We start from the raw sequence: 26,828 nt of genomic DNA, 5'->3' as shown, positions 1-26,828 counted from the left end.
GAATATTCTTAGAGTGCGTTGTCGACAAAGTTCCTTTTCTAGATAAACCACCGAGCGAGGGCGTGTTCTTCAGTAACACGCAAGCAATACAGGCATTCACAGTTATGTAGATTTGTTTCATTTGTGACTATGTGGAAATAAATTTATCTTTTTCAAAAAATACAGGCCTGAGGTATCACCAATGACGTAGGAGCACAGGCTACGTAGAGTACCATTGGTGACAATCTTTAGGTTTGAGGTGTATCTGTTACTTTTGATGGCATCTTTAGGCCTAAAGACATTTATTATATAAAACAAATATTTAAGCTTTATCGTATTCATCTTTACGAGGTAGGTCGAAATACAAAAAAATCAACTTTACAACCACGATATATTGTGCACATCTAACAACGTTACTGTTGACAAATGAATGTTAGTCCGGATTATGGTTCAATTGACAAACGATAACTACATTATATACAGGTTATGTTGACGGGTCGAACAACAGCGGCGTCTTAACGTGATTTTTGGTGAAGAGCACCAAATATAACAGAACAAAAATAATGACAAATACACCAAACACTAAAGCTAACCGAGCTTTACCCGGACAACAAAGGAGAGAGAGAGAGAGAGAGAGAGAGAGAGAGAGAGAGAGAGAGAGAGAGAGAGAGAGAGAGAGAGAGAGAGAGAGAGAGAGAGAGAGATGCGATACTTGATTTGTGAACATGTGATCATAGGTAACTCTGGCTCTGGAAAATGAACATGACAATATGAAAACAAAACAAACAATAACAAAAACAAAAAATGCAAAACCAGCCGCTACATACCAAGCACCCTTTGTTTTCTTTTCTTAATAAATCGTTTTGACACGATAGCAAGATTTGCAAGTTTGTAAATCTGACCTACCCTGCGGTTAGTCATGGCGTACTGCAGTCAAACAGAATGGTATACTGCCCACACGTCTGTACATACGTCAGACTATAGCATAGGAAATGGCCTGCATCAAAATATCAAAATATTGCAGTCATAAAGAAATAAAACCGCATGAACTGCTATAGTGGACTTCAAGTTGCCCACGCCTTGTTTTCTGACAGCAAATACATGGCTTGGTATGATAGGACTTTGTTGCTTGCTACAAAAAAACTTTTTGGAAGCAGTAATTTGTGAGACCACGAAGGTTGAATGAACATGCCAAGATTCCCCAGCACAAACGCTGTAGGTTCGAAATCATTTCCATATGAAAAGATACAGAAGATACCTTACTTGAGGTGCGAACTGACTGTCAATCGGTGATAACTCTACAAATATTACAGGTGGTGTCATATGTACAAACATTGTAATCTTTTTTTCTACTTGATCGGTAGTTTATTTACTCTCTGGGGAGTCACAAACCATTAATTCGGTAACGTGGAAATTTTCCGCATTCAGGGGATTAGCCTAGATACTACATGCTTTGTGCCTGCCAATCCCCTCATGAAAGTTTGCAAGGACTCAGAACTAGTCCTGAAATTTCAGACGTCTCAATCCCTGAAAGTAAAGAAATTTCGAGTTCACCGATGACAGCGTCTGAAGATTTATTGCCACGTCGGCCCGTTGATTTATTGGCCTAACTTGTTTGTTTCGCCCATGGGACGGATTACGCGTTCCATTATCTGCCAGGTCAAATAGACCACTGGTGGCGGATATACATATTCATAATTCTAGTCACACATGTTACTCATTGTTCCAATTTCCTTGCTTTTTATACTGCCAGTGTTTACAGGTCAAACGACAGCGGATACTTCTGTCGAGGACGGCAAAGCTAAAAAATCACTCAGCTACAGAGTGATGTCGAAAAGACCAGATGTGTTCGCCGGAGCTCTAGGTGGCGAAATCATAGAGTGACTATTTTCAAAGAAATTCTGTTTAAATTATCCTAAATAATACTTCGCTTTGCAAGGTTTTTAAATTGAAAGTGGCAGCGTAGTTGTCAAGGGGAAATTTTGTCACGTGACTTCGATTCCCCTGGGCATTAATTGACTTCATGACCATCCTCCTATGATCCTTGTACGAGCCTACTGTAACCTGTACATTAACATATTAATAATCTTGAAAGAAAAGCCCTCTAACAATGGCATATCTAATCACTGTCTCAGGCCATAAAGTAAACTCCCATGACCCCTGATAAAAGAATCGGACAGGTCAGTTCGCAATCCACACAAGACAGGGGAGGTGACACTAGCTCGCATCAAATCCAACTCCTATCTCTTCTTCGAAGTCTTACAGTATATATATACCTAAGATATAATTTTCGTCGGTGAAGATGGGGCGCGTCGCTATCCTTTTAGCGTGTGCATTATTTTCATCATGTGCATTAGGTAAGCGTTTTGATTTTTTTACACGTTATCTTTGACCAGTGGCCTAGAAGGCAAATCACGGCAACTTGACAAGTTTGACCCACACGCAACTACCCAGCCGATGGTTTATGGCGATCCTCGCGCTTATCCCGGTGCCCAGCTCGATTCTTATCAACTCGTCTGCATCGCTCTTCGCGAGTTATGACTGTGTGACACAGTCCACGGTCCCTCCACAAAGGACCGTGGACAGTCCCTCCATCACGCGATGGAGGGACTGTGCATGGAGGACTGCAACAGCGGACTGTGCATGATGGAGGGGCTCTGCAAAGAGGTAGAAGCGAGTCGCTTCTACCCTCACGAATAGGGTTATTCGAAAGCAAGTAACTGAACTATCGTCTGTCGCTGTATGTTTTACTCCTGGAGCAGTGTAAGGAAGAAACCTTTCATTGATTCAAAGGGGAAGCACTTCAGACTTCCCGCAATGTCGCCTACAAAATGGCAAGTGTCAGCTTTTTTCATATATTCACTGATTCTACTAGTGTAAAACATAAAGAGCATGAGCTCCCAGGTATAAGCCTCGCTTACGTAACATCAATACACTACAAGGTAGTGACCGGATTAATTACTCCCGCCTCCAAAGTTCTATTAATGTAGTATGCGCCTCGAAAGTGAAAGACTTAAACTTTTGCTCTAACTTTCCTCAAGGAATCTTTCAACCACTTTCTTTCAAAATCAAGAATAAAAATCGGGGCTCACCGTGCAAATTTTGGTTCAAGAGAAACAAATTACCCAAGATTTACCGGTATTTGAAATTCAAAATGGCCGCCATCCCTGTGTTAACTCACAGTCGCTCGAGAGCTATTCAGCTCTGGGACTACAGTATTCGCCCCATAGACGAGTGTACATTCTCGCTTATGTACACTCGTCTATGGGGCGAATACTGTAGTCCCAGAGCTGAATAGCTCTCGAGCGACTGTGGTTAACTCTATGGAGAAAAATAAAATTTTCTAATTTCGAAAAACTAAGCCGGTGAAAAGTTTTCATTTACCAAGAGCCTTAAAGTGAGCCCCTACAAGTGGTATATCAGAAAAGATTTGTAAAAGTTTGAGAGTCTGAATATCTGTCCCCGAGGCGCGATCTACCTTAATTGTTTTTTCAAACCTTACAGTCACTTGCGATTGTTGTTGGACGCTTTATCATTTCAGAACGATACTTCGCACCAGAAAAAGTGAGTTTGGGAAACCCGTAAAGTAGTAGCATCAAAATCTTAGTTTTTTTTTGAAAATTGTTAGATTTTTTAGGATTATTGTCTTTCCGTCGTTCGGGCACAGATACGCTTGTGCAGTCTTTGAAATTTCAACAGCCGCTTTTTATGTACGTACTGCATCCTTCAGTTCATGTGAACTCTGTCAAAGGTCAGACACTGTACCCTAACTACGGATGTTAGTATGAACTGCAACCTGCAAGATAAGAAACGCTTTGTTCATTATGAATGGCAAGATTGATTTTTACACCGACTTGAACAATGTTTACCGTGCAACTATTTGCGCCACCCTTTATTTGAGAGTGACGTGTTTCTTTTCCAATACAAAAGTTTGACTCATAGACTCTAGGTCCAGGGTTTATATTTGAATTGAGAAAATCCAACGACGAAATTGTGATTTGAATTCCCAAAAAACTTACTGAAGGTTGTTTGAAATTTGGAAAGAGCTAAAAATCACATGTATTTTTCTGATTTCATACTAACTTATCGGTTTTTTTTCAAGTTGCTAATAGCAATAGGAAGAAGTATTCCTACCCTGCAAATTTTAATTTCCCCTCAGTTTTGACCACCCTATATAAGGATATAATATAGATCCCGTAATTTCTTTTGGTGTGTCCAAAAAGGAATTACGAGCGAAACAATATCAGCACATTGCAAATTTGTCGCTCGAAAAGTTTTTGAAAGTTTCATCAAAGAGCACTTGGAGCAAACTGTACAGTTAAATGCTACCAAGACGCCACGCAACATGTGCTATTAATAGCAGTGACAATCGGAATGATACGCGATATGTTTTGGAGTGGAAGACAAGAAGCTGCTTCCATATCTGTATGTCAAAGGTCAAAAACTTGCAGCTGTCGGGGATATAAATCGCACAAATGCTGATGTCGGACGGCTTTAAACATTAAAACATCGTCAGAAAGCACCTTCATGCACTAGAAAATTGCATTATTATGGACCCGCGTCTAGTTGCAAAATGTTTTCCTCTGGACCAAATGTTATGGTAGCAGAGGATTGAGTAATTTCCTAAATATGAGTTCATCTGTCACACGAATGCAATCAATATGGATTATTGTTGCCAGAATTTTGAAGAACGTCGGTTCTCTCAGCTTTTTTTTGTGCTGGCAAGGAAGATATATTTGGCTTGATATCACTCTGTAAATCGATTGAGCAAATTCACACTTTTCCCATCAGGGATAACATCAGCGGATATGTTTACGTAGGCCTATACGTCCGAATAGATCGGCAGAACAAGTACGCGATACTCGTAGAAATGAACCAAACATCGAACACTAGTACATGTACTGTTGAAGGAGGCATCTCCGGAAACTTTCTAGCTGCCTTTGATCTGATGGTCAAAACAATAAAACGAGAAACGAGTATTGTTCTATCGGTTTCGCTTAGATATAAGAATACCTCAGAAATTTGCACCGAACAATTAATGAATAATAACACAATGATGTCATAGACAATAGAAACGAGAATAGCTTCTTCTGGAACTGCGCTCAAAGGTCGTATGGGACCCATACGACCAAAGGCAACGCTGTATCCAAGGTACGATGGTGATTGATGAAAGTTAAAACATATCTGTCATAATCTACATCGTATAATTTAAATGTTGCAGCTATGATGATGAGGTGCCTCTAAATTTCGTGCACGAAATACATTGTTTGTAATCAAGAAACTCGCACAGGCGCAGTTCCGACGACTGTTGCCCCCCCCCCCCCGTCAGCATCATCAACATCAAACGCGCGCAAACTCTCCTGAGAGCTACAAATAAATAATATTGTACTGTAAACAAACCACTAAAACACATTAGACCGTAACCATCGTACATGTGTACAATGTGAAGGCGTCGTCGTCCAACTGTTTGACGACTTCTTAAAAATGGCGTAAAAAATTTGTTTTAAATTATTCATTTTTCATCCATAAGCTTACATTTTCTTTTAATCGGTCCCTGAAGACGAAATAGGCACATCAGCCTCTGGCTCTGTTGGCATTGAAGTTGCCGCGCATACATGCTACGCTGATAACAGCTCACTGCAGTTCCTCTCGTGAAAGTGTCTGTACGAATATATGTTATTCATATATAAAAATTTTGTACGCAGCTCAAGATCCACAGCCACCAACTCATGTCATTGCAAGGGCGCACACAGTGAATCAAATCATGATAACTTGGAGAGACCCGGATGTACCCGGTGGAAGGGCTCCCCCTCGTGGCAGATTATACTTGATAAACTTCAGGGCAACTCATCCGTGGCAGACCAGGTATGTGATTTTCGCAAGTTTCGATTTTCCTGGTGTCAAATTTTCCATGGTTTAGGAAGAAGCATAGTGAAATCAACTATTGAACTCGATGCAATAAGAGAGAGAGAGAGAGAGAGAGAGAGAGAGAGAGAGAGAGAGAGAGAGAGAGAGCGCGTTTTGTTACTCTTGATGCTAGCCCTGCGTATCGTGCGCTGTGTGTTCCCGGCGTTATACGGCCTCCCATGTGGTGCTTTGGATATCACGGTGTCTGTCAGTAATCACAGTCCATGGTAGAGGGACCGTGATAGCAGTCAAGATAACGGTACTTGATGTTTTGACTCAGCTTCCAGGAAGAACAGGCAGATGAAGCATGGGGAGCGCTGGAGAACCTTTCGCCTTTTACCCGCTACGAAATTTTCATCAATATCGTGCAAGATGGGCGTGTCAGTGAACCAAGCGAACTAGTTGCCGTGACAACAGTAGTGTTAGAGGGTAAGACGACTCCCCCTTAAAACCAAATTCATTCTGCCTACGTTTTTGAACCATAACAGGCACACAGCCATTGTATCGTGGTGTGCATGTCAATGGTGCGAGCGATGACTTGTGTTCTGAGTAGAACAATTCCTCTTTAGGTTCCTAATGGGTTTGCAAATGTTTTTTTCCGCACACAGCAAAAGGATCACCAACCTCTGTTCCAATTATTGAGAGTGTCGAAGAATATGGAGGTTATGATACTGTCAATGGTTTGATACGATGGACCACCAAAAATGACCCTGACAATGAACTTACAGGTGAGTCATGTGTAACTTGCAAGACAAGAACACGTTTATGGTTTTTAAATTGTAAAAGCCTTTTCTGGAGCAATTCTGTCTGGGTAGGATCACTGGAGTATCTGTTCTCATTCACATTACAAAATTCAGTTTGGCCTGACACAGGTGTATGTTTCAAAATAACCAATGTGGACACACTATAGTGGACTTAGGGAGTGCAGACCAGTTTGGTCCAGGATATAAGGGATTAAGGTACAATGAAAACTGAAAACTGAAGTCAAAGTGAATTTGTGTGGCCGACTTTGTAACACAAGACCTGATCAAGACCATCAGCATGATGGTGTCTTTAGTGGAAAGGAACTTGCAAAACAGCTTTTCAGAGAAATTGAAGTTCTTTAAATTTTTTTCATGTTTTGCTTAACGTGTTAGCTTTGAGAGACTTACAAGAGAAAGAGGGATGCACATGATTCCAATCTCAAGGATACAAAATATCCAAGTTTTTGCTCAGAGTGTCGCCACAAAGACTGCAGTGCCGGCCATTTTGATTTTAAAATATTGGTAAATTTGAAGTTATTCTATTAGCTTATTCAAAATTTGCCTCTAGCTCTGGATTTATTTTCGGTTATGAAAGAAAATAATTTCAAGTACAGCACAGTACAGTGTAGTTACGATTCTTTTAGGCTTCTCCATCTAAGATAGAAAATGTTTAAAATGTCACAAGGAGAAAAATGAGTCAAAACACTTGGTTATGAAAACAATTTTTGATTCTCATTATTTTGAATATTTTAGGTCATATCATCTTTTACACTGAGGTGGACTCGGCAGAGTATTCACAATCGTACATGTCTTGGCCAATCAAACGCATCGATGGGAAAGACACTAGGGCTGTGATTGAAGGGCTCAAACCGGAGACACAATATGGTTTTATTGTACAGGCATTCAATGCCATGGGTGGTGGGCCTATCTCCATGGTATATTACTACAAAACACCAAGTAGAAGGAGAGGTCCAGGTAAGATATTTAAATAATTGTTCACTGGCTGCTATAATTTATCACTTTTGAGAATTTCCATTCAGCCAAAGAAATGTTTGTTTTATATTTTTCACATGCTGATTATAGTTTGCTTTTAAGACAAGCTGAAGGGAAGGAATTGTTCTTGTCATATACCTGGATGTAAGTGTTTGTGTATTAAAAGCTATAGGAAAAGCGCCCTCACATCCATGCATTTTATACCGCACATAATTGTATCACACCCTTGCCCGGTGCCTGTATTTGGATAGAAACGTCTAATTCGGGATCATATTTTTGTCTGTAGGAAAACTATGAAAACTATTTTTGGAATGTGATGTAATAGAGTTATCAAAGTCTATTGTAGTTTTCGTGAGATTCCGACTTTAACTTACCCATGTCAATTATCTCAAATATATTGGCATGTACCACACCTTTGTAGAACCACGTGAAGACTGTTTACGACGCAATTGCAGTTATCCAGGTTAAAGCAATTTGCAAAGAAGCAACACTAATGTGCAATAAATTACTGGAATGACTTTATTTCACAAAACTCTTTGACTTGAACCAGGACTACCAAAAACAGATACTAGCAATGACTACACGTTCAATAGAACAAAACTGCAAAGAAAGCATTAACTGCTCTGTATAACAGAGACACATACTTGCCTCTGCTTTCTTGCCTGTAAAAAGTTGAGAACTTACTATTCTATTTTTGTCTGTAACTTTTGATAATTTCATCGTATTAAATAGGGAAAATTGGTGTATTTTCTTGTCCTTCTCCCAAAATTAGTTTGAAATGCAATGCATTGGCTCTGGAAATATGAAGCGGTGTGGAAAACATGCGATGTTATCAGTGACAAATGATTTCCAGTCCCAACTAAAATCCAAATGTTGACTTTAACATTCAGCTGTACAGACCGTGATGAGAAATTACATTACTTTGATATAAATGCAATGTAGCCAATGGCATCCACTGAGGTAAGGATTTACTTTTCAGGTGTCGTTGATGTAGACAGCGCCACCACTGGTAAATGCCCTCCAGGCGTGCGTGAGGTGAAATGTCCAGTCGACCCCTGTGAAAACTCCCAATGCCCGCATTATCGCTGTAAAGCCAATTTCTGTGGAGGGTGTAATGCTGAACACTTTGATATATTTGGCAAGAAGGTTGAGTGCCAAAGTCAAGGTAAATATAATTCACTGTTTTTAGATGAAAGGTAACAACATTTTCACGTTAGATTTCTCACTGAAAGTGTGCATGATTTCTGAGTGGAAGTGTTAGATTTAGCCACTTGATCAAGTTGTTGTTGTACATACACTCTTTCAATGTTAACTTCCCAGTGCAAGATATGCTGGTATCATGTAAATTTCTATTCTGTAATAATTTATGCAAAAAATGTTCACATAATCTATGAACTTTTGTATGTGGAGGTCAGTATTCAAGCTCCTTTGCATATACATAATGCATTACTGAGAAGTATGTGGCCTACAGAATGTGTCGATTACTTTATCATTTAAGTTAAAATTATACTTGGTGACAACATAGTTTCCTACATATGTACATGTATATGATACAGTATAAGGAGCATGTCAGCCATGTGTACGCTTGGATTAGGAACTTTTGAGTAGCAGCATACTGTACTAGGGTGCACTCTTTTCATGTGGACACCCAAACAAAATCAGTGATGTGGCTTGATTCCCCTTCTTAAACATATATGTCTACAACTTGAATTTTTTCAAAGTATAAACATATATGTAAAAAGACAACTTACGATAGTGCAGGAACATGTCTAGATGCATAGAACGTGAATAGCATGCAGTTAATTCTTTGAAATCTATGAATCATGTGTGTTTGTCATATTTGTTAGCAGTAGGCCTGTCTCTCCCATTTCTTTATTCACGGTCCAACTTGCCTACATACTTATAATAATGGGTATCTATCCATATTGAGGTCAAAGGTCATGATGAACACATTTCCCGACAATTTCTTTCAGCCGTACAACATGGATGCAGGCCAGGTGTTGAGATTGTAAACTGTGGGCGTGATCCGTGCGACAAGGCCAAATGTCCGAAATATCCTAATGCTCAATGTCGATCAAATTACTGTGGTGGCTGTAATGCTGATTTCTATGATATATACGGCAACAAAGTAGATTGCAGACTTGGAGGTGAGTCATTGAAAAGTTTTACAACATCATAATTTAGCCTTGCGTAAAACCATTCAGTTTTGAAACATTTGTTTTGAGGTGTACAGAATAGCTAGTGAGGAGTTGATTTCCTTCTTACAGGCAGTTTTCTACCACAAGATACACACTTTACAGGCCTATTTAATCGAGGGTAGTTTTTGGGAACGTGGCCCCTGCCCTAGCAAAGACAGCCGAGGGCTGTAAAGGACAGCTAGCTAGTCCAGTGAATATTTGATATTTTCCTGCCTGATATTGTCCATCATCATCGGTGTTTGCTTTTTAGCTCACATTTGGTTTGACCAATGTGAGTTTATCGTATAGGCTGAAGTCGATGGCGTCTGTATGTATGTGTGTATGTATGTATGTATGTATGTATGTACGTACAGTATGTCCATCAACATCAAAAACACGCAAACCACTGCACGTTTCAGCTTGGTATTTGGTCTGTGGATGCATCCTGGGCTATAGATGGGATTTTGTTCAAATGAAGTCTGCATTGCCAAAATTATGCAAATGAGCTTACAAAATGTGAAAGTGGTTAAGAATTAATAACTCAAGAACCGCTTTTTTGATTGCTTTGAAAACTTGTGTGCAAGTACCTTAGGTTAACCTTACACAGTTTTATGAATATTGTGAAGATATCCTTAATTTTGTATTTTTGCTGAATTTTTTTGTGATTTTTCTCATTTTCAGTAAAAATTCTTCTTCTCTGAAACCGCCGGCCCAATCGCTCTCAAATTTGGGTTGTCTCTTTGCAAGGGTGTTACTCTTCTAATTTGTTGAAATTATGACAAAATTGGGAAAATTACTATTTTTGTGCAATTTTGTCATTTTTGGTCAAAAAATCTTAGACAGTGTTTCCTTTTTAAAACCCCTGGACAGACAGCTTTCATATTTCGTACACAGACGTACAGAGATGACAATAGTTAGATATGTGGAAATTGTCCTGAAATATAGAAAATTGTATTTTAAGACAATATTGTCATTTTTGGTCAAGAAAACTTTATCTCAACATTACTTGTTTGATAGCTTTGTAATTTGGTATAAGTCCCTTGTTTGATAGCTTTGTAATTTGGTATAAAGTCCCGAAAGATGTTATTAGATAAATTTTCTGCTCAAAGTGTTGGGAAACCCCAAAATTTGTATATTTTAGGTACTTTTCTCAGTTTGTGACCTTAAATGACCTATACTAACCCAGGATACGTTGTGAGACAATTTTGAAGGCTGTGAACATAATTTTGTCATATTTGATACCAATTTGTAGGAAAATTTGATCCAGAAAACAAAGCTGAGGTGATTTTTTTCATTTTGGACCAAGTTTTGCAACTTTTCTATGTAAGACATACAAAAACTGATGAGAAATTTGGATCCAGGATAATTTCATATGTTGTAATCACCACCCACAGTGGAAGGCATTTCACTATCTGTAACTAACTTAAGTGCTGTTTACATTAGAATGATAACACTGGTGGCATTAATTAAAAATCTCCAAGGTTGTAAATGTACTTCCTGTCATTTGGTCTTATGTAATACCAAGGGGTGGAACATTTGATATGCAGGAGGGGGTAGGGTTTAAAAGATCAATGATGTAGCATTACTTTTTTACCAGATCCCTTGTGCATTTTTTGCCCACTCCCACCTTTTCTTTTTATCAAGCCTTCTCTGTTTTTTGTTGTTGACATTTGCTTATGTATTTAGGATCTGCTTCTCCCATTGCTATAGAAGTTGATATGCATGTTTCTAAAGATGACCTCCAGTACCTAAGTTGGAGACCTTATTTGCTTTTGTCATTCTTGTTTTTCCTGGTTTAAATATTTCTCAAATGGACCAATTCAAACCTAATGTGAGCACACTGTCCTTGACGGTATTTTTTGTCTTGCAGTTAGCAATAGAGACAACGACTACTACGGATGCCCACCAGGTGTTGCCATTGTGGCGTGCAGGGTTGACCCTTGTCTTGCTGCCACGTGTCCTCGGTATCCCAACGCTCGCTGTAAATTCAATTTCTGTGGTGGCTGTAACACAGAGTTCTTCGGTGACGATGGTAGTCCTGTAGAGTGTGGTAATGGAGGTAAGTGTAGAGGAATGCTTATCAAATTATTGGAAAGTTACCGTATTGATATGTTTGGTTTTACAGGCCTCATGTTCACCAGAGACGACTCTCGCATGGCTGTATTGTCACCATATTTAACTTAATTCTCCCTTTCCAGTACTAGGATGCCCCATATTGTAATTTGCATGAGCTGCTGATTGTTGTTGCATACGCGAAAAAAACACGCCAGTATTTAAATTTGTAAATTATGCAAATTTATGCAAATATTACCCTTTGTTTGTCATCGCAACACGTTCAGAGTGTTTTTCAATAGTGTCAGCTGTATTTCAATTGTGATATCACAGGAACTCATTCAAGTTCGCAATGTCCTCTTGGAGTTCCACTCATCAATTGCGTGAGGAATCCCTGTGATGGTGCATCCTGTGCTGCCAATCCCTCTGCCAGGTGTAAGCCCAACTACTGCGGAGACTGCAAAGCTGAATTCTTCGACGGTAATGGAAACCAAGTTAGCTGTGATATACAGGGTAAATGTTATTTTGTACTTTGCGTGCCTTTCATGAACATAAATGAAATTTAGACAAATGATGAAAATCATTATGCACATATCATTCAAACATCTTGCATTATTTAAATGCTTAATAATCAAGGAAACTTATAAATCTCTATTAATGGTATCTGTCTTGCATTTTCTACATCTGTCTTGTGTCTATATTATACAGTTCATTATTCAACTCAAAAATGAAGTCAAAAATACTAGCTCTCAGTTTTCAATACTGCATGCATGTATTTGTGTGGGCGTATGATGTATGTGTGTCGGTCTGTCTGTCTGTCTATCTATCCCTATATACAGTGCATTATGTATGCCAGTTATTCAGACAATCAAGCATTTGATCGTGAATTTACCCTCCTCATATAAGATTTTCTGACATTGCTTTATTATCAGTGACACCAGAGAAGCCCGGTGAGTGCCCTGCAGTGTCTGGGTCGTCCTTCGGTACCTGTGCTGAGCTGTGTTCTAGTGATGATGACTGCCAGTCCGATTACAAATGCTGTTCCAATGGATGTGGTCACAAATGCAAACCACCAGCAGGTGAAGTGAAAGATTGAAAATTAACGATTTTGTTGTCTGCAGTATCAGCTTAGACCTGCCCGATGCTGTGAAATTACAAGTACAATTTGATTGTAAAGAATGTTCAGTGGATTCATAATTTACATGGAAAAAAATATTTGAGTACATCATTTCTATTAGTTCCTGTAGCATAGTATGCACTGATAACCACTCATCTAGCTGTTTTGAATAATGAGAAAGAAAGGGCACAGCCATTGTTGTTTTCATTGTCTTCTCGCAGACTTGCTCAAGAGTATGAGTAATCAAGAAGAGCATACAATAATAGAGGGCGTTATACTTGCCTGCATCATTTTGCACCAAGCAATCTGACTCAAAAACATTTTTTTTCACCTCCCCATAGAGTGCGCACTGTATATCAATGCAGCTATGGCATTTATTAAAAAAACTGAAGTTTTTACAGTGACAGTATGAATTTAGAGAAACTTAATAAATAATCACGGTTGACAATGGATGCGATGAATGGTTTAATGATGCATATTTTTATAGTTGGCGAATATAATTTTCACACAACCATCATATCTTTGTAAAGTATGTTTTGCAGTTACACAACTTGTTTCGTCCTGTGTGCATGTTCAGAGAAACCAGGTTCTTGCCCAGGAATTGATGCGACGAGAAACATCTATGGCGTCTGCGCTGAGAAATGTGGCAGTGACTACGATTGTGCTGGTGATGAGAAGTGTTGCTCCAATGGTTGTGGACACGTCTGCCTTAATGCTGAAGAAACCATGAGAGGTAAACGTACAACTGTATGCTTTCAATGATGTGATGAAAGTTATTTTGAACAATAAAAAGTTACATGCGTTCTTCCTGTATCACTTCGTCTGTTGCTACATCTATCTAAAATTTGCTTGTATTGGGGTTTCAGTGATTTGATTTTCGTGTGGCACTGCTCGGCTGTCTGGTTGAGTCTAAATTTCCACTATTATTTTAATGAATATGGTTGTCCCTGCATGTTTGGTTCAGCATTCGTTGGATGATTTCATCTGAGCAGACTGAAATTAGTAATTCAACCTCTTCATCAGACTGATTGTTGACCGGAGATGCAACATTCTTGCAGGAGCCAGAGCATGAAATCCGCTCCACAGACCTATGCAAAGCTGTTGTCGTAGAGGGGCGTGTGGTTTACGACAATGAGATGCAGTAGTCTCTTCAATTGCATCTCGGTCTGTTTGGACAACGTGTTGCAGATAGAGTTAATCCTTACACTGGCTCAGGTCTGCTTGCGGGCAACATCGTCTCAAATCTAAAACCTTCTGGGACCAGTATGACTTATAAGGACCGTTCACTCATACATGTAGTTTTTTTATGCCACTATATTGTATTTGACCTGAGACATTTCAAAAAGTGTTTCAATGGACCCCGTGTGAACGCAGTATTTGCAATTCATTTGTGGAAAGCAATCTTTGATTAGTTGACAACTTGAATACCTTGGCATTGCAACTCCTTGTCGGGAGAAGAAGAAACTGTCTTTTGCAATGAAAGTATCACATATTGCTTGTGTGCAAAGTCAAAACAAGATATATGTGAGACTTTGCGTGTGCTGGAATTCATCAGAAATCAATGATATGTTATCACAATTGTACTGCCTGCAATAAATAATACAATACAGAGAATTTTCCCTCCTCTCCAAAACAATAAACAGAATTAAATCATAAAAGAGACAGAACCAGAGAATCATTGTTGTCGTGTGTTTTACTTTTTTTCATGCAGAAAAACCAGGCACCTGCCCAGTGGTAGACGGAGGCCCAGTTGGTGTTTGCGCTGAGATGTGCACTATTGATCAGGAATGTCCCGGGGACCAAAAATGCTGTTCTAATGGCTGCGGGCATGTTTGCACAGTGGTCGGCTTGAGCCAGGTAAATATTGATATGGCTGCGGTGCTGTGATATGATATCGGCTGATCTGCAGATTTTATTGCCAGCAGTTAGATTAGATTGTGAAGAGATTTATTGATCTGTTCAATGTTTTATCTCTTTGTAAGAAAACATCAGTGGGTGTGTTTGCTTTTGAAGGGTTTACTGTCTGGACCTCTGTTGTCATAATTGAAAATTGTAAATCCTTTTTTACAAAAATTTGAGAAAAATTCCAAAAAAATATATTGTCGTCTCTGTTTTTATCAAATGGAAGAGGATCACAGAGTGATTACATCAGCAATGAATCAAGAGAAAATATGAATATGATAATTATTAGTAGAAGAGAAGTATAAACTCGGAAAGGTACATCCCTCACCAAGCAAAGTATTAGCAGAAAATTTGGAGCAGAAATGAGATGAACAATTTTCCTCAACTAATGCCAATTGATCATTGAATTATTAAAGAAGGGGCAGAGGTACATGGATGTAGCATTGGACCAGGAAACCAACTCAATTCATATTGACTTTTTTTGCGTCAGCCAATTTCAGATTTCTAGTCTGCTTTCTTATGTTGATGTTCTCTTTCTCACAGAAATAGTACCAGCTGATGAACCGCCATGCCGTAAAGAATTGCAGGACATGCCAAACCCATTTCCGCAAGGTAAGGCTATTCCTATGTGTTGTGTAATGACAGCCACAGGAATACCAAAACTGAACTGAATAAGACATTTTAAATGTTCAGACATAAATTAATGGGGTGCTGCACCCAGCACAGCATATTTTGCTAAAAAATCACATTTTTGCAGATGTAAATTCAATTTTAATTAATTTGTCAACCCAAGATTAAAATATTGGTTGGGTTCACCTTTTAGCTTGCCAAGCAGGTGTAAGTTGCGTGATAAAGAAGTGTTAATTTATGCAAATGTATGCAAATCACCCGATTTCCTGGCTTCTTTTTCTTCTCAATTTCAAAATTTCCACAGAATTTAACTCCTCTCTGGCAGGGTCAAATTTTCTGAAATTGTCTCACTATATTCTTTAAATTCTATTTAACAAAATGACTATTTTGTTTGGCAATAAAGTTTTTATATGTTGAATAGGAGACATTTTAATTTTGCTAATCATGATTTTAATAACTTATTTTGAGTGTCAGTCTTTCAACCCTTGCCATTTTAATATGAGGATATATAATGCTATAAATAAAGTTGTCTTTGTTTTCTTCATATACTCTTCTTTAAAGTGAAATATTACATTTCAGAAAATAGCTTCAAGTGTTTGACTTAATTTAATTTCCATCATTAATACCAAGACTGAGGTTTTTACCCCAAATATACACCCACTTTATCCTTCGAGTAAACTACAGCTACCATACTAAACTGTAGAGTCTCTGCTTTTGGAAAATATATGGTATTAGGGGGTTTCCTTGTCATCTTTGATGAGAAATATTGCTTTGAAAAAACTGTGTTGGAAACATGCAGGTCCATGAGGGATAGAGAAACATGTGGAGTGTTCTTTTGGCTCAAAATGATGCATTTAGGCTGTGATTGATTCACAAGTACAGACAGTCATGCTGAACCCTGCCAACATAACCTGGATACAGTGTTTAAATCGGTTGTAGGGTCCCTGGCAACCTGTGAGCAGAGTTCGTACGACCCCCCTCCCTTTAAGAAATTTGTCAAATCTTTGAATACCAAAGAAACTTAAACTATTTGACACTATTATCACCACACTCCCAAATGTTAATGGTCCTTTCGGAAGACAGCACCTGTGGTCTTACTGATCAGAAGACTGCACACTATAACTCCTTGAAGAAGATGTCACAGAACAGTGGCATATTATGTAGTTTTCATTTTCTCACAAGTGACTTGCATTCAAGTGTTTACCATAATTCATTTGAAAAAAGGACAGTGACGTTGCAGTGTGAAGACATTTTTGAAAACAATTTTGTCATTGGTTGATTTTCAAATTTTAGGAATGATGGTGCCAAGATGCACAGAAGAGGGTTACTATGACAAGGAGCAGTGTCATGATGGACAGTGCTGGTGCACATACAAGAATGGTAACGAAGTTGAAAATACCAGGAGACGAGGAAGAGCACCATGCAGTTAGTGTTTTATCTGTTCACCCCTAATTCCATGTAGACTGGTCCACACTCACCATCCATAGCAGTGGGTTTGGGCCAAACCATGATAGTGCAAGGGTTAAAACTAAAGATACGGCTCCTCTCATCTTCATATTCAAAGATCTTTCTCAGCAGTATGTAAAACAATTTTAAATTGTAATCTGACACGGCTCTCTTACCTATGTGACATAACTTTTTGTCTTTGCACAGACAAGGAAGGTACCTGTCCTGCTGCAGATCCCAATACCCTTGGCTCTTGTGTGGAGGAGTGTAGTCGAGATCACGACTGCGAAGAGGATATGAAATGCTGTTCCAATGGATGTGGTCATGTCTGTGTTTCCATGACAGGTATGTAAATATGTGTCTCACGCTCTTTGCTTCACAAGTGAAATTAGGATATAGTGTCGATGAAGAAAAAAATGGTATAGAAAGATGACATTTGTATGGACACTGATCAATGTAACCAGCTTACACCAGGCAGTTTTTAACCTTCTTTATCGCACCTGAACGCGAGAGGGCGGTATCATACATACTTGTACACTAACACTCCAAGCACTTTTCATATTTCAGTTTTTAACATGAGAGGGCAGTATGATGATTGTACATAGACGCTATAAAAAGCACTTTTCACATTTCAGCAGAGGTTTGTCTAATCATGTTTTCTTTAATATTTGAAATGTCGCTGAGATCAATTCATACATGTATGTGTATTTGGTGTACATACTGGACTGAGTTTTTTATCTATCATGTACGTCCCCCCTCCCCCTTAACTATTTGTTGTTGTTTCGGCGCATTGCATCTCAATTCTACAACTCCGATCGAGAGCAAAACTAAACAAACCAGCAGTCACAGACTAAATACGTCAGATTGCTCAGTCCTCATATACATGGCCCTAGTGTCTTTATACAGATAGACAGAACAATTCTGCTAGCAATATTTTTTTCCTTTTGGTCACGCTACCTCCCGCCTTTATATCTCCTTTTGAGACCTGTCCACCTTTGAAGGATACAAGATACACCTTGATCAAGCAACAAACTGTGGGTGCACCTTGTAGCACTTGCCTGTTTGTCAATGGTGCTTTGGATGTCCATTTTCATATCAAGACTCGTCATGCAACAGTTTAGAATCCATACATAACAAATGGAGTACTGTATCTCTGTTTCCATCATCTGTGCTGATGTTCACTGTACACAACATTTCATCCAGTCTCAGTTAAAGGCAGAGTTTATTAGCCAGCTTTATATCTCTGAACAAATTAACTAAATACAACTTTCAAAGGTGGATTCAAATTCACATCAAATAGTCAATGTAAACTTACCCAGCTGCAAGATCTCTGCCTTTAACCCAATGGTAATGACTTAATGTAGGATAGTTGTATTATTAACCTTGGATTCTGCAAAACCACCTACACTTAACTTCCAGCTGAGAGACCGGGCAAATGTCCAGCCCAAGAGCCAGGCTCCCTTGGCACTTGTGTCGAGCTGTGTGGTTCAGATAATGACTGCCCACTCAACCACAAATGCTGTTCAAATGGATGTGGACATGACTGCATGTCGGTCGATCCTGACGACGTCGATGTCGACGGAAGTGGGGATGATGACGTGAGGGATCTCGTCAAGGCAGAGAAAGTGACTTTGGAAAATATGCTTGAAAAATTACGAAGCAGGCTTGGCGCCGTCCTCGATAAAAATCTGATCGGCCAGATACAAGATGTAGACAATAAGGGCAATGTAAAGGATGTGATTGACGCTAATGCACTGGCCGGCATCCTTAACGATGACGCCTTGCAAAACCTAGATGAGAAGCTGGATGCCTTTGTGAATTCCGGTGGCACAATCGCTGATCTTGTTGATGAGGTGGATGAGTTTCTGAAACCAGGTCAGTTCAATACTGTCAAGTCGGCTCTCCGGATGCCAACAGCTACTGAAACCATCACAGTATCCTCATCCCACAATACACCTCTAACTGTAAACAACCTACTCCTATATAACAGCTTTTTCTATACTTCTTGAAGATGCAAAGCAAGTACTGTACTCTTCCATGATGTGTGTCTGTTGGAGTCAGTACATCTCATAATTTTTATTTCAAATTCTGATATTACATGTACCATACTCGTTATTCAAAGACTTACCTCATATCCTACATGTACTGCGCACAAAAGGTATATCCTGAATGGTGAATATTATCATCTCAGAGGTGCTACTCTCTCGGTGGTATCTGAATAAGCACAGTTTTCCACCATTGACCCTGTAAAACACTCATGAGTAACTTCTCGTTTTCAAAATCACAAACATGTAATGTCACTTCAGACTTTTCGCACTGACATATATGTATTTCACAAGTTCTTAAGACATTGTATAAATTTACAAGATGTACATTTGTATCTGTTCTTTACAATGATTGTTGGGGGAGATGCATGTTGTACAATTGAAGAACTCATTTCAAAGCCAAGCAGAGGTAGTTTACAAGCGCATTCCTGTAATTACAAAAAATGATCAAAAAAGTTTGATTTGCCCACGGGTGTTTATTTTTGCACAATAATGAGAGAGCAATGTTGTCATTTGCAAACAGCCCTAATTGTAAGTGCAGTATTCCTATAGACTTGTGAACTAGATAATGTATATAAATATACATTGTATGATCCACAGAACTGAATCAGCACCCACCTTCCGACATGCAACTCCACCACATGTATATATGTATGTAAGATCAACCTTTGACCTCCCACAGATCCCCCCCTTAGATATCTGTTCATTTTTCTGTACTCATTTTGTTTTGTCGTTTAATTTGTGTCCTTCTTCTTTCTATCACATAGTTTATGTAAAGGGTCATGTTGTAATATATTATGAGATCTGCGGCACAAAAAAGTTTCTTCAATTACCAAGTGTAGACTGATTGAATTGGTCTAGATGAAAATGTTTGTGAAGTTGTGCCGAGTTTAAGTATTGTACACAAAACTTCTCATACAGGTCTGTATAGGGCTATTGTCTTTACAATTTTGACCTTTGACCTCAAGTTGTACTTTGATTGGTATGTAACCTTTACATATTAAATACTTTTTCATTTTGATATGCATTGCATGTACAGGTTGGTACAACATTGGCAGTTTTAACTGCATTTGTAAAACATTATGACATGAGACAATTAATGCAGATTTCATGCATTTTGTGCAACAGTGTTCTACACAGTGTAGATTATGACCTTTCCATCTCATTAAACCCTGGGATTTATTCTTCATACGTGTATGTTTTTACCTTCATATATATATATATATATATATATATATATATATATATATATATATATATATTATATATATATATATATATATATATATATATATATATATATATATATATATATATATATATATATATGTTTTTACCGTGTATGTTTATATATATATATATATATATATATATATATATATATATATATATATATATAGCTTAATTTTCCCAAATGCTGTTTCTCTATCACATTATTTAATGAAGTAGTATGGAAAGTCTGTGTCTCAATATATATATATATATATATATATATAATATATATATATATATATATATATATATATATATATATATATATATATATATATATATATATATATATATATATATATGTTTTCCGTGTATGTTTTTACCTTCATTTATATATATATATATATATATATATATATATATATATATATATATCTATATATATATATATATATATATATATATATATATATATATATATATATATATATATATATATATATATATATATATATATAGCTTAATTTTCCCAAATGCTGTTTCTCTATCACATTATTTAATGAAGTAGTATGGAAAGTCTGTGTCTCAACCTAAACATATATGGTAACTGATAAGACTGCTGACAAGAAAGGATATATACCCTAAATGTCTAGATTAAAAACAGCAATCAAGACCTCTGAAGGAATGGAATTATTCTAGCCCATAAGATGTTGATATGATAGTTTCCAGCGTGTTGTTATGGCAGCCGTCAGTGTTTCTGTCATGTGTTGTCTGACTACAAGTTGCTCGCTATTTGTAAAAATATAACTTAAATACTGACATTTGCAAAACTTCTGGGGCATGACATGTTAAAGTATTAGAATAAAATCTCAAGAATTGACATTCAGGTTGCAAATTATTTGTCATCAAACAGTTGTGTGTGATGTATGACATCTTTGATAAAACTAAAGTGAATAGCTCAGATTTCAATTTAATGTTCTCATTTCAGAAAATGTTGTTCCAGATGAGCCGCCATGCAACGTTGAATTGCGCCAGGCATATGATTCAGGGAGCCGAGGTAAGGATCGAGGGTTGGGGTTTTATCGTCATGCTGGTTGAGCTGTTGTGTCAAGTATTTTATCACAAGGAAAATCATTGTATCTCCATTATCATGTTAAAAAGTCAGCTACTGTAAATGTTTACATGTACCATGATTCAAGGGAAAATGCAGCTATGTTTGAACATTTTGAATTTTGTTTACACCAAAGTGTGCAAATCATGTATTAAATATTACCACATTTGAGATAATATGCAAATAATAAATAATATTTTTAAACTTCTCTCCGGCTGTGCTCAGGACACTTAAAATTATTATCTCTTTAATAATCAAGAATTATGAAAATTGGAGTTTCACTTTGTGCAAAGTTTTGGATAGGAGAGAGAGACATTACCTCAGATATATTTATTCAGTTATTTTATATTCAATGTGGCTACTTATCCATTCTCTGGGAAAGGAAAATTTTAACTTTTTAATCAAAAAAGTTGGGTCCATGAAAATTTCATTATCTGTACATTTCAAAATGAGTTCTCAAATGGTACAAAACAGCAAAGAAGTATTAAAGTTTTATAGTGCAAAGACCTGTTCCCTGGGATTACTACCTTGATAGGCAGCAGAGAAGTGAAGTATTAGCAACAATCGTACCCATCCTCAATCTTAAATCATAAATTCCCTGACAGGATGTTCAGAAGATCAAGCTGCTGACACAATAGACAAGTGATAGGCACATAAACAAGATGAAAAACTGCAACTCTGTCTATTGCCATTCATGTGCGACTTGAAACAAAATGCCTGGAAAGTTTTTGTGAACAAATCTGATTGAAGATAAAGCTTACAGAGACATAATGTCGTCTGTGTTTGGTGTCAGATGTATTTTTCCCCAGATGTTCTCAGGATGGTTTTTACGAAAAAGAGCAATGTTGGCACAGCAAACGAGAGTGTTGGTGTACCACCAGGTTGGGTAAGGAAGTGGACGGAACAAGGAGGCAAGGTCGAACAAACTGTGGTAAGTCGGCAAATTTGGGAAAAATTTATGATTCCCAAGATTGTCATCGTCCATCCGATGATACAATTTTGACAATGAACTACTGCTAGGCACTCGAAACAAAAGATTGTCTCCAGCATCTGTTGGTTTAACACATTTGCTGCTTACATCATGCTGTCGGTTTGCTGCGTTGCATGCTAATGTTAATTGAGAGTCATGATAATGCTTTAGCTGTGCCTCTGTAAAGGACGATATATTAATGACAGTGCACAATGTATATAGTTGATGTGTTCTTCAAAACTGTCGGTCAAACTTACTACTGTTGATCTGAATGCCTTAATTTGGCGAGAAACTCTCACAAGTTTTCTTCTTCTTCAAGACAAGGAAGGTACCTGCCCAGCTTTAGAAGACAGCATATTCGGCTCCTGTATTGAAGAGTGCGCCTTTGATTATGACTGCTCTGGTGATGCTAAATGTTGCTCTAATGGCTGTGGTCATACATGTGTGTCGCTAAAAGCCAAGGGTAACTATGCATGGCATATTGCTAAAAATTGGTCTTTGTTATTTTTGTGTTGGCGTTTGGTTCTCATCATGACCATGCTTATTGACGCTCCCCCCTCCCCTTGCTGCCAAATTCTTTCATTGCTTTTGGGCTAAATGGTTTAGAAATACTAAAGAATAACTTGCCTTGTGAAATGAATTTTTAGCTAACTCCCACAACATATTTTACTGATTTATAGTGTAGGTTGGCTTAAGTACACAGCAGAAGTTTGGCAGACTTGTTTTCCTTAAGGGCTGTAAATAACTTAAACACACGCATATCAAACAAAACTCACTAGGGGTTTACATAATATATCTTCATTGTGGCGCCAAAATTCGCACAATCCATATGAAATTATGGTGAATATTCAAATTTTGCTTTGAAAAACCTGTCTGCAGCTCAAAGTTTCCTATTTCAGCAGTTTCTTGTATTTCAGGAAAGTAATATCAATACTTAGTCGCAATGCTGCTCATTGAAACTTTCATTTTCAGGGAGGGGTCTGGTATGAAATAAAATGAAATGAGTTTTCTTTCAAGTTTACAGTTGCCTACGATCCCCAAGTCAAATGTGACTTTTAGCATCATGTTGATTTTACTGACTTGACCTTTATGGAGTTGAGCTTTCTGGGATACACAGTAGCTAAGATGGACAACGTATAAATAACACATCTGATTTTAGGAAGTTAAATGGTTTCTTTTGCCAGCAAACATCAACAATGACAATTACAGTCAAAAGGATCCAATTTTTACAGCACACACATATACAAATCTCAGTTACAATGCATAAATTTCATTGATTGTGCATATTTTGTCATAGGTTTTTGTAATTACCATTTGATTTTTTTGGTGTTTTGATTAGATGATGTCAATAAGCCAGGTGAATGCCCTTTTGTCCGTGGCAATGATGGTTTTGGAATCTGTGTGGAGGAATGTAGTTCTGATGGTGATTGCTCTGGTGAGGACAAATGTTGTTCCAATGGCTGTGGTCATACATGTGTGAAACCACTGAAAGTAGCAGGTATGTGTAAGACATCGATGTACTGTATCAGAAATTCATCAGAAAAATCATGAAATATATATAATTGTTTGATTTGCAATTTCAACATTTCCTAAAAAATTAACCTTCATGGAAGATTTTTGTGAAATCATTCATTTAATGTATTTCTTGATACTTTCCATAAATTACTCATATCTTTGGTTATTATACACCTTAGTCTGCAACCTATCGAGTTTTCATCCTACAGTAAGTGCAGACGATGCAGAGAACAATATCTTTTGATGTTATTGGACTCTATGTTAGCTTTGACCCCAAAACACCTTGACATCAAAACGGGGAAAAACAAGAGAAGATTTTACGTTTTTTTTTCCGAAAAAAATTTACATCTAAACATTCAGTACTTCATGCAGTGAATAATGGCCAGTCCAAAGCCTGTAAGTGTGAGTGAAATTATGCTGCTTATTACAATTTCTACCACATGCCTTGCATTACGTAGGTTAAAGGTTCGTTCTGTATGCTTAGCAGACACGCTGAATGCGTACCCAGCCTGCTTGCAGTTGTACAACGCAGTGAGTGAAGGGCAATTATCCTAAGATGCTTTAATCATCCACGTTTTCTGGTAAATTTGAACTAAAAAGGTGTATAGTAATAAGGTTATTCAGAAAATACTGGAATTTATGTCCCTGTACGTGGTATGCTTTGGTAAGACTTTCACTGCACGATGTACTCAGACATGAATGCCAGTATTTTGTCGAAAGCCGTGTTGTATTGACTTGCTTCAAATGTTATGCTATTTTATATTCAAGACATTAAGAAACCAGGTGAATGTCCTGTTGCCAGTGGTGGCGGAGGTTTTGGAATCTGTGTGGAGGAATGTAGTTCTGACGGTGATTGCTCTGGTGATGAGAAATGTTGTTCCAATGGCTGTGGTCATACATGTGTGAAACCAGTGCAAGTATCAGGTATGTTGTAAGCTGATAGACCCCATCAGAAATTCATCAAAAAATCTGAAACAACTATAATTCCATGTATAATTTTAAGATTTCTGTTCAGTATAGATTTAAGATTTCTGATTAAAAGCATATTGATAGCCTCCTAGTACTTGGGAATATTTTATCATAAATGATGTGAATGACTTTAGTCTTTTGTTGTTGACATATATAAAATTTTATATTATTTTCAAGATGTTGAGAAGCCTGGTGAATGTCCTGTTGCCAGTGGTGATAGAGGTTTTGGAATCTGTGTGGAGGAATGTAGTTCTGACAGTGATTGCTCTGGTGAGGACAAATGTTGTTCCAATGGCTGTGGTCATACATGTGTGAAACCACTGAAAGTAGCAGGTATGTGTAAGACATCGATGTACTGTATCAGAAATTCATCAGAAAAATCATGAAATATATATAATTGTTTGATTTGCAATTTCAACATTTCCTCAAAAATTAACCTTGATGGAAGATTTTTATGAAATCATTAATTTCATGTCTTTCTTAATTCTTACTGTAAATTACTCATATCTTTGGTTATTATACACCTGTGTCTGCAACCTATCGAGTTTTCATCCTACAGTAAGTTGGACAGACGATGTGGAGAACAATAACTTTTGGTGTTATTGGACTGTATGTTAGCTTTGACCCCATAACACCTTGACATCAAAACAGGGAAAAACAAGAGAGGATTTTACGTTTTTTTTACCGAAAAAAATTTACATCTAAACATTCGGTACTTCATGCAGTGAATAATGGCCAGTCCAAAGCCTGTGAGTGTGAGTGAAATTATGCTGCTTATTACAATTTCTACCACATGCCTTGCATTACGTAGGTTAAAGGTTCGTTCTGTATGCTTAGCAGACACGCTGAATGCGTACCCAGCCTGCTTGCAGTTGTACAACGCAGTGAGTGAAGGGCAATTATCCTAAGATGCTCTAATCATCCACTTTTTCTGGTAAATTTGAACTAAAAAGGTGTATTGTAATAAGGTTATTCAGAAAATACTGGAATTTATGTCCCTGTACGTGGTATGCTTTGGTAAGACTTTCACTGCACGATGTACTCGAACATGAATGCCAGTATTTTGTCGAAAGCCGTGTTGTATTGACTTGCTTCAAATGTTATGCTATTTTATATTCAAGACATTAAGAAACCAGGTGAATGTCCTGTTGCCAGTGGTGGCGGAGGTTTTGGAATCTGTGTGGAGGAATGTAGTTCTGATGGTGATTGCTCTGGTGATGAGAAATGTTGTTCCAATGGCTGTGGTCATACATGTGTGAAACCATTGCAAGTATCAGGTATGTTGTAAGCTGATAGACCCCATCAGAAATTCATCAAAAAATCTGAAACAACTATAATTCCATGTATAATTTTAAGATTTCTGTTCAGTATAGATTTAAGATTTCTGATTAAAAGCATATTGATAGCCTCCTAGTACTTGGGAATATTTTATCATAAATGATGTGAATGACTTTAGTCTTTTGTTGTTGACATATATAAAATTTTATATTATTTTCAAGATGTTGAGAAGCCTGGTGAATGTCCTGTTGCCAGTGGTGATAGAGGTTTTGGAATCTGTGTGGAGGAATGTAGTTCTGACAGTGATTGCTCTGGTGAGGACAAATGTTGTTCCAATGGCTGTGGTCATACATGTGTGAAACCACTGAAAGTAGCAGGTATGTGTAAGACATCGATGTACTGTATCAGAAATTCATCAGAAAAATCATGAAATATATATAATTGTTTGATTTGCAATTTCAACATTTCCTCAAAAATTAACCTTGATGGAAGATTTTTATGAAATCATTAATTTAATGTATTTCTTAATACTTACCGTAAATTACTCATATCTTTGGTTATTATACAACTGAGTCTGCAACCTTTTGAGTTTTCATCCTACAGCAAGAACAGACGATGTGTAGAACAATAACTTTTGATGGTATTGGACTCTATGTTAGCTTTGACCCCAAAACACCTTGGCATCAAAACGGGGAAAAACAAGAGAAGATTTTACGTATTTTTTACCAAAAAAATTTACATCTAAACATTCAGTACTTCATGCAGTGAATAATGGCCAGTCC

General features: G+C 37.6%; 2 protein-coding genes across 2 annotated transcripts in view; both read left to right on the top strand.

The window, feature by feature from the left end:
• Nucleotides 1–2,151: 2,151 nt before the first annotated feature.
• Nucleotides 2,152–14,870, top strand: LOC139135520 (uncharacterized). The gene is made up of 12 exons (XM_070702933.1): nt 2,152–2,336; nt 5,685–5,844; nt 6,167–6,315; nt 6,495–6,614; nt 7,383–7,604; nt 8,602–8,787; nt 9,596–9,769; nt 11,670–11,858; nt 12,185–12,364; nt 12,784–12,930; nt 13,546–13,701; nt 14,680–14,870. Exons 1-12 carry the CDS (start codon nt 2,282–2,284, stop codon nt 14,853–14,855), a joined length of 1,914 nt encoding a protein of 637 aa, XP_070559034.1. The 5' UTR covers nt 2,152–2,281; the 3' UTR covers nt 14,856–14,870.
• A 431-nt stretch (nt 14,871–15,301) lies between these two features.
• The window catches only part of LOC139134449 (balbiani ring protein 3-like), a 50,656-nt gene continuing 39,129 nt past the window's right edge, over nt 15,302–26,828 (top strand). Inside the window, exons 1-12 of the mRNA XM_070701310.1 lie at nt 15,302–15,482; nt 16,794–16,925; nt 17,154–17,291; nt 18,366–18,821; nt 21,192–21,260; nt 22,108–22,245; nt 22,604–22,747; nt 23,624–23,782; nt 24,568–24,723; nt 24,946–25,101; nt 25,890–26,045; nt 26,268–26,423. Coding sequence (XP_070557411.1) covers nt 15,302–15,482; nt 16,794–16,925; nt 17,154–17,291; nt 18,366–18,821; nt 21,192–21,260; nt 22,108–22,245; nt 22,604–22,747; nt 23,624–23,782; nt 24,568–24,723; nt 24,946–25,101; nt 25,890–26,045; nt 26,268–26,423 — 2,041 coding nt within the window. The remainder of the gene's footprint in view (nt 15,483–16,793; nt 16,926–17,153; nt 17,292–18,365; nt 18,822–21,191; nt 21,261–22,107; nt 22,246–22,603; nt 22,748–23,623; nt 23,783–24,567; nt 24,724–24,945; nt 25,102–25,889; nt 26,046–26,267; nt 26,424–26,828) is intronic.

Source organism: Ptychodera flava, chromosome 6 (genome assembly GCF_041260155.1).
Source record: "Ptychodera flava strain L36383 chromosome 6, AS_Pfla_20210202, whole genome shotgun sequence".
NCBI classification, from domain to species: domain Eukaryota; kingdom Metazoa; phylum Hemichordata; class Enteropneusta; family Ptychoderidae; genus Ptychodera; species Ptychodera flava.
This window is presented reverse-complemented; position numbering and strand designations above follow the sequence as displayed.

What these genes read in the sequence shown, in the direction of transcription:
- LOC139135520 (XM_070702933.1), top strand. Translation starts at nt 2,282, where the DNA reads ATGGGGCGCGTCGCTATCCTTTTAGCGTGTGCATTATTTTCATCATGT. An exon ending in ACTCATCCGTGGCAGACCAG is followed by an intron (nt 5,845 to 6,166) that starts GTATGTGATTTT and finishes GTTTTGACTCAG; the next exon opens with CTTCCAGGAAGAACAGGCAG. An exon ending in CCCTGACAATGAACTTACAG is followed by an intron (nt 6,615 to 7,382) that starts GTGAGTCATGTG and finishes TGAATATTTTAG; the next exon opens with GTCATATCATCTTTTACACT.